The sequence below is a fragment of the Nicotiana tabacum genome, chromosome 24, assembly GCF_000715075.1.
Source record: "Nicotiana tabacum cultivar K326 chromosome 24, ASM71507v2, whole genome shotgun sequence".
NCBI lineage: Eukaryota > Viridiplantae > Streptophyta > Magnoliopsida > Solanales > Solanaceae > Nicotiana > Nicotiana tabacum.
This window is the reverse complement of record NC_134103.1, coordinates 5,522,187-5,529,804: the sequence shown is the minus strand read 5'-3', so window position 1 is coordinate 5,529,804 and position 7,618 is coordinate 5,522,187. Positions and strand designations below refer to the sequence as shown.

General features: G+C 37.1%; 1 protein-coding gene across 4 annotated transcripts; it reads right to left on the bottom strand.

The window, feature by feature from the left end:
• Positions 1-468: 468 nt before the first annotated feature.
• LOC107821698 (uncharacterized) lies at positions 469-6,592 on the bottom strand. Of its 4 annotated transcripts, none has more exons than XM_016648144.2 (11): positions 6,374-6,590; positions 5,290-5,518; positions 4,541-4,642; positions 4,104-4,273; positions 3,706-3,839; positions 3,434-3,611; positions 2,533-3,115; positions 2,175-2,287; positions 1,821-2,064; positions 1,489-1,739; positions 469-729 (listed from the first exon to the last, which is right to left on the bottom strand). In XM_016648144.2, the coding sequence occupies exons 1-10, from the start codon at positions 6,427-6,429 to the stop codon at positions 1,512-1,514; spliced, it is 2,037 nt and encodes a 678-aa protein (XP_016503630.1). In that variant the 5' UTR covers positions 6,430-6,590; the 3' UTR covers positions 469-729; positions 1,489-1,511. The 4 variants fall into 4 exon arrangements, with proteins under 4 accessions (XP_016503630.1, XP_016503629.1, XP_075104532.1 ...); XM_016648143.2 differs by lacking the exon at positions 469-729 and adding an exon at positions 1,207-1,412; XM_075248431.1 differs by lacking the exon at positions 469-729 and having other exon boundaries at positions 1,207-1,739.
• Between the last annotated feature and the right edge of the window lie 1,026 nt (positions 6,593-7,618).

The window sequence follows — 7,618 nt, the reverse complement described above, 5'->3', positions numbered from 1 at the left end:
CTAGTAGCTCATACACTTGTGACACCGGGTCTTGGAATTATGCTAGTAGACATTTGAAGGTTTTTGAGTATTTATTTCACCACTTGTTCCCACAATTGATTACACTTTATTTTGTTAAATGTTTCGTCTCTTACTTACTTAATAAATAAAAATCAACTATTTCGAAATTTAAAAAAAAAATACATGACTAATTCACTTTTGGCTTGCCTAACGGCGATGTTGGGCGCCATCACGGCCTATTGGTGAAATTGGGTCGTGACAGTTGTAGCCAAAAACCGGTAATTAAAAATGACCTGGAAATAGTCCGAAATCACCCCGAAACTACGGACTTACTCGATGCTTCAAATCACATAAAAACATCGACACGACGGATCGCAACACAATTCAAATTTAGAAAATTTTCGATTTCCAAAACTCGTGCCGAACCATATCAATTCAACTTAGAATGAACTCAAATTTTGCGTACAAGTCCCAAATGACATAACGAAGCTACTGAAATTTTCGAAACCACAATCCGAACCCGATTTCATCAAAGTCAAGCTCGATCAAACTTATGAACATTCCAAACCTTCAAATTTTCAAATGCAAATCCGGGCATACGCCCGAGTCCAAAATCACCACCCGAACCTAAAGGAATCATCAAAGCTCCGATCCAAGGTCGAATACTAAAAAATCAAACTTGATCAACTCTTCCAACTTAAAGCTTCAATCATAAAATTCAAGCCACCCCTGAGAGAGACAAAACGCGGGAGAGATGATGAGTATATAAGTAGACGGGACTTAAACTCTAGTGACGCGCTTTAAACTCGTGAAGACCTAGGCCCAAAGCAGACAATATTACTAGGGGCTAAGCTGTTACAGTTGCGCACTCTCTCTAAATATGTTGTCGCACCAGTAAATATGTTGTAGTATCTTTAGATATTTCAATGGTGCTAGTGCTAGCAATGTTACATGTTACTACTAGGCGTTGGGACAATATGTAAAGTTATTAAACAGAAAAAATATAACTTCTAAATCAAATGCTTTTGGACACATTTTATTCACGCACAAGATTTGAGGCTGGGATATATTATAAGATTAATCAATATTTTACGCATCAATATTTAATCAAGAAGAGGTCAACCGTGAAAGCAAGAATACGGAATAACGAAGAGGTCACGGGTTCAAGCCGCTAAAGCGGAAAAGTAATCGTATATTTTACCGGTCTCATTGCTCAAACTCTTCACTTGTAGCAGAGGAGCTTCATTAACGTCTCAGATTATTAACCAATACAGACATGCTCTGTACGTGTTACAAACGATGGAAGTATTACACATGTATACATGAAAAACAACACCAGTTTCATTTACTATATTTCTATCTGACATAAGGTAAATTATTCATTTCTAGTGATGAGGCCTCTTCAGTATGCCCTGCGATAACACACAACATGAACATAATTTGCCAAGAGATAAAAAAACAGAATAAACACGACGCCAAGGAACAAACCAGGATCACATTGGCAGCCAAGATTATGAATCAGGGTCGATTTTGTCTACGATATCAACAGGAGCAACTGGAATAGAGTCCCACCACTCTTGTAATCTCCTATTTCCTTTTTCATTTTGCTTTTTGCTTTTCCCTATATTTGATGCTGCTACAAAGCCATACGACGCCAAAGCCATAAGGATAAACTTAAACGGAACCACTGCTAAAATCACTGCTGCGACGACCAACGCTACCATTACCATATCCGCATGCTGCAATTACCTATAAAGTTAGTAGAGGACAGAGCGCGTTGTGAAACGTAATAAAGGGTGAAAACCAATATATATCGTTACCTTTGGAGCTTTTGAAACCAATACTGACCAAATTTTCAGTATAATTATATTCATCGTTTGGATCAAGTCATAGACACTTCTCAATCCCTGTTGCGCTGACACTATGCTTTCCATTGTTGTCTGATCGGATCCGGTGTAGACAACTATTCTATGGACCTTATCGGGTATCCTTCTTCGTCTAGCCCATATCATTGTAGCGACAATTCCTAATAAGAGACCTGCTATTGCCTTGCCAACCCACTCTCTGCATTCACAATAATCCGTTAGTTACTTTCGTTGACTTACTAAACAAGTCGAGTTCACAGTTTGACATCAAATACGCACAAGTAATTTTGCAGGAATGAAGAAACTCACTTGTAAATAACTACCATTGTCGTCATCACAAGAATGGAACTGTATAACGGCCTTTCCCATGTAAAAGCCTCTTGAACATAAGGAACCAACCTTTTCAGTGGTTTGAGGAGACCCTAGGTAAAGACAAAATACCAAATTACCTTAGCATAAGTGATATGCATAATGCCTTAACGGTACATACACATATTGAGAGATCTTTAATTAAGATTAAGCAATGCATGCTACTAATGAACAAGGATTATAAAGCTCTAACTGCTGGCTATTAATCCACTTTTTTTTTTCCATTTGTTTAGCTTTGGTTCATTTTCAGAAATGATAAATATGTATGTTTTTCCTAAAAAAGGGAGTAGCAACATACCATAAGAACCTGGACGCTATCGCCGATTCCTTCCTCTTTCAGCTCCTCAACTGTAGCTTTAGCCAATTCAATTTCCTTTGCTTCCTCCCTCGATTGCTCAATAGCACTCTCCAATGGAGAGATATTGCCTACTTGTAAAGGGGAAGCGATGTTGTCATTGATTTCCTTACCCCTGACGTTGTCATTGATTTCTTTTACCTCTACACTGGGAACAAACAGTTGGGCGACATTCAGGCTCCTCAAGATCGAGCTAGCACTACACGGGTGTCCGGTGTCAACTTTCTTTAGACTCTCGGCAAGCTCTTTAAGCACATAATCTCCCTTTGGCAACTCATCGAGCAAGTCGAAAATAAGGAAATTCTTGGGCACTGGAGGTGATATCCTAAGCATTTCTCTAGCTGCATGTAGCCTGATAATTCCTAGTATCGTTCTCGCATGCATCTCCCACGACTCCAACGGTGAGTCCACTTTGAACTTTTGTAAAAACCTATGCAATAGCATAATTTCCTTCACAAGAGAAAGCCAGTGGTCGCGTCTTGTTGAGCTCGTCATTTCTGGAAATTCAAAGACAACCCCTTCTTGCCTAATTGGGAAACACAACAAGTCATAATAAGATCTCTTTACCTATTATCTAACGAGAAAAAATCACATAGGCGGCGGACTATATCGGAAATGTACTAGTTCCTAATCAATTGTGAAGTTTCACGATCGCATTTAGCCTGGAACCCGTGATCCTAGAATGTTTTAAGATGACAATTAACTAACTTTGCCATGTCCCTTATAACCTGAAAAGATAAATAATGGCAAGTCACCTTGACCGAATGCAATTTAGTACTTGGGAAAAGGCCAGAGTGCTTATAAGACCAGTGCATCATATTTAGAAAGCATTAAGAGTACTTACAACTCAGAGGATTCATAAACTATGGCTTTGTCGAAGAGAGGAGCGCCCCATGGACCCGTGGCGGCTGGCTTGACACTCTGTTTAGTGTCTTTATAAAGGTCAAGCTTAATAGCATCTTTGTAAGAGAGAACTCCAGATGCCTCAAAGTACAGGGCATAGTTTGTTAGTGTCAGCCTACCTAGAAATAGAAGTCCATTAGCAACTATAGCTAGCTACGAATACGAGGCCGCGTGGCCACACAAAAACAAAACAAAACAAAAGGAAAGAGATACCAGGCCAACTAGTGCCTCCAATATGGCGCACTACTCTTTGTGAGGTTGCAGTTCCTTCAACGTGTAGTATAAACTCATCGTCTGCCATTTCCATGCCCGTTGGGGTTGTTTGTTTTTGCAAATGCTTCACACATCTAATTAATGCAAGCAAAAGTACAATCACTCGGTCAACGAAAGAGCTATGCCTCAACCACAAACTATTCGTGTAAATCCCGAGAAAGTAGAATTACAACAAGAAAAGATACGCCAGGGGATTGAACTTTGACTTAGAACGAGAACGACCTTCAAGACAAGGTGACAATTTAAGAAGCAGGGCATTGTATCAACTAAAGAAATTTTTTTTTAATTCCTCCATTATAGTTTTCTTCCAAGTAAGAAAAGCAAGAAGTGAGAATTACTTTTCAATCTCTTTCAGGAACAAGTCATAAGCAGGAAAATGAAGTCGATTTTCTGTAGCTGCTGTCAGCGTCTCGAAAGTAAATCGTCCATTAACAATATCAGCTACTAAGTGTACAAGTGTTCCCAGCCACAAGAATGCATCCTCTCCAACACTTGGCTCATTGTCAACCTGTCAACACAGTAACTCCCAATTAGAAGATGAAAATGTACTGCAACGTGAAGATTTCGTGTAAGTAGCTATTAGCTTTTCATTTTTCTTACTATCATCTTGAATTGAGTGGTACAAAGAGGGAATGCAAATCAGTTATCAGGAAGTGAGTAAAAGGCGGCAAACAAGAGGGAATATTTGAAGACACAGTTGTTCAGAATTCCTATTTTAAGTTGAGTAGCATAATGTGACAAAAGCCGATTCCAAGTTAAGATAGAGATTCCTTACAAGGAGCGGCATGACGTCTGAGTAGAACAAAGGAATGTCATCTTGCTCTTGAGGCATTTTACAAGCTACTTTCCTCTCTTCTTTTTCTTTTGCCACGCATTCCTGTATTATGAAGGAAAAACATACCACATAATGAGCACACTTCATCAGGAAAAGAAAGCATCGCAAACTTCTAACTGGAATGGCAGAAGGTAAGAGTTAACCCCTTCTCGTTCGCTTTCCTCAAAAACAGAATCATAATCAGAATCACAGTGTCCTACTATATTACAAGAAAAGGCCTGGTGACGTCAAGAATGTTAAAAGGAATTATGAGAGAAATATGGATTAAGATTCTCAATAGACCAAGGAATGTAGCAGGACCTACTATAAACTCGCATTTACAGGGTGCACCTGGCAAAATGCTAAGAACCTCTTCATGGAAATTCTTTAATTTCCTCAACTTATAGAGAAATGCCAGAAGAATAAATCTACTTTTAATAATGCAGCCTATATTTTCCTCAGGATTGGGCTGAGATATTTTTGTTTCAAGATTGATCCTCTCTGGAACAAAAATTTGCAAATTTAGACCATCCGTTAAAAACTATATATACAAGATTATTATAAAAGAGACGACCTTTCGCTCATGACCTCAATCACAACAAGGTAATTCAAACGAGCTTAAGTCAGTGAGTGAGTTAAAAAGCATACAACAAAAATCAAGGTCAGTTAAGAGAGAGCAATTGGATAAAAAATCAAGCAAGGACATTAACTGTATGTCTCTCTTCATCAACTGAACTAGGCATTTCCCAAGCTAGCATCATATCAAACGTGATCCGGCTAAAAGAACCATCGACTAACGTCTCCTCCAACTTACTGCATATGTCAGTGAGGGCCCTAGAGCAGCAAAATTCCACTAATTTCCTTGAATAACCTTCCATGTTAGGCTCCCATCCGGCCTCGAATTCATGCACTAGCTCATCCACAGATGTGCCCAACCTCCTGAGGAAAAAATATCTATCATTAATGTAACACCCCAGACTTAAGACAAAGTCCCACATCAACAAAACACAAGAGGGATGAGAGGGATGCTGGGTATATAAGTTAACAAGCCTAAGACCCTAGTGACGTGTTTTAAACACGTGAGGGTCTATGCCCAGAACGGACAATATCACTAGCGGACTGGGTTGTTACAATTAACTTTTAGAAATTCATAGTCGGTGAGGTTAATTTTCAGAATTTTTGAATGCTACAGCGGGAAAGAATACATGCAATACGAGTTGCATGTACAAATACACAATATGATATTTGCACAATAATAAGGCACTAGAGTTCAATATAGGCTTAACTTTAGTAGGAGAAATCTGGTCTAATAGTAATTATGCTAGCTGAAAATTTTACAAAAAATATAGGCAACCGAGTCGTACAACCTAAAGTCGCTTCGTACCTAAAGAATTACCCAGTTCTAAACCAAGCATTGTGGCGGACAAGAACGTCACCGTTGAGGTTTCTGGTGGTTTATTAAGTGTTATATATACATGGTTTTACATAAATTTATGTATTTCAAAATAATTTGGGAGTGTTGACGACATTTATGAACAATTATACATACATAGTGTTCACTTATCGTAGAGCGGAAGTAGCGTGGTGGCACCGGATTCATTAGAAATCTACTGTATATTGATATGAACTCATAATTTTAAAACTAATGAATTCAATATTTATTTAAAATCTTAAAAGTTAGAACTCATAGAATTTAAGTCCTGAATACACCTTTAATCCATATAAATCACAATTACCTTAGCCATTCAATAAAAGAAGAAAAATGCATCAAAGGGAAAGGGAGAGGAAACTAACAAAGCACATCTTTGAAAGACGTCATTGGCAATGGAGGAAAGATGCTTCTTTTCCATGTTTAAGGATAGACCGACCACTCTCGTGTCCCCTATTGTTTTTACTAATATTTCAGATTTTGGTCATGTCCATATTTTTATAACGTTAATTAGATAAGTTCCAGAAAGTCACTTCCTCTAGGAAAAAACAGTTGAAGAAATGGTGATGAATGCTCAAGGCTGAGGAGAAGAGGAAGTGGCTTCGGTTCTTAGGGATCTGTATGGACACGTGTTCGACATGCAAGGGGTCCTTCCCTTATTCAGCGCTCGACTTATTATTATCTTGATATAAGTGATTTTACGAAAGCTGGCCGTTGCAAATTCCGTCGGTAAAAATATTTTCGCGATTTGGCGTCACTTACTTCCGATGAATTTCGATGACTTCTGGAAATATGGTACTATTTGCTATTGAAAATAGGATAAATACATAATTGGTCAACCGATCAAAACTAACTGTATTTGTTAGTCAAAGAGTTTATATCTATCTATTTATACTATATTAAAATTTTTAATAAAATATCATTTATCTTTTTTTATTCTTTAAAAATAACTTTTATATTAAACAAAATAATAATTTAATTATTTTTATAATATTAAGAATTTTGAAATCAACTAAAATTATGTCTAAAAATAAAGAAAACTTTGTATTAAAGTTATTCAATTATTTTGTTCCTTCGTTGGACACCTACGAGATCAAATAAAATTTTGTCTAATAATAAAGAAAACTTTGTATTGAAGTTATCCAATTAATGATCTTCCTTGGATGGACATTTATTAATATTAAAATTCAACTATAAATTTTATTGAATAAAATCAACTAACTAAGATTATCGTTCTACAAAAGGGAACTAAAGATGAACTCTTCAAAAAACTATTCTATTCCCTTTAAAAAGCAACTGTTCGTTCTATTTTCTGATATTTATGCTATATCGAAGCGTTTGAACGAATTCATCAAGTTGCCAGATCCAGCAACAACAAATTACTATACAATTATGTGTCAGATGAGTCCGGAAAACAATGCTACGCATATTCCAATGGTGTCAATAATATTGATTTTCTAACTGCAATTCTAACTTGCAAGAGTGCATCCAAATCACCAGTTCAAGAAAAATTCTTTTGATCAAACGAGTACAAATCTAAAAAACTTTACTCAAATATTTGAGACCCAATTACTTGAATTTTTTTTCTTCTGCTTCTTTTTATGCTATGG

What these genes read in the sequence shown, in the direction of transcription:
- LOC107821698 (XM_016648144.2), bottom strand. Translation starts at nt 6,429, where the DNA reads ATGGAAAAGAAGCATCTTTCCTCCATTGCCAATGACGTCTTTCAAAGA. An exon ending in GTCTTTCAAAGATGTGCTTT is followed by an intron (nt 5,519 to 6,373) that starts GTTAGTTTCCTC and finishes TTTTTTCCTCAG; the next exon opens with GAGGTTGGGCACATCTGTGG. An exon ending in CAGACGTCATGCCGCTCCTT is followed by an intron (nt 4,274 to 4,540) that starts GTAAGGAATCTC and finishes CTGTGTTGACAG; the next exon opens with GTTGACAATGAGCCAAGTGT.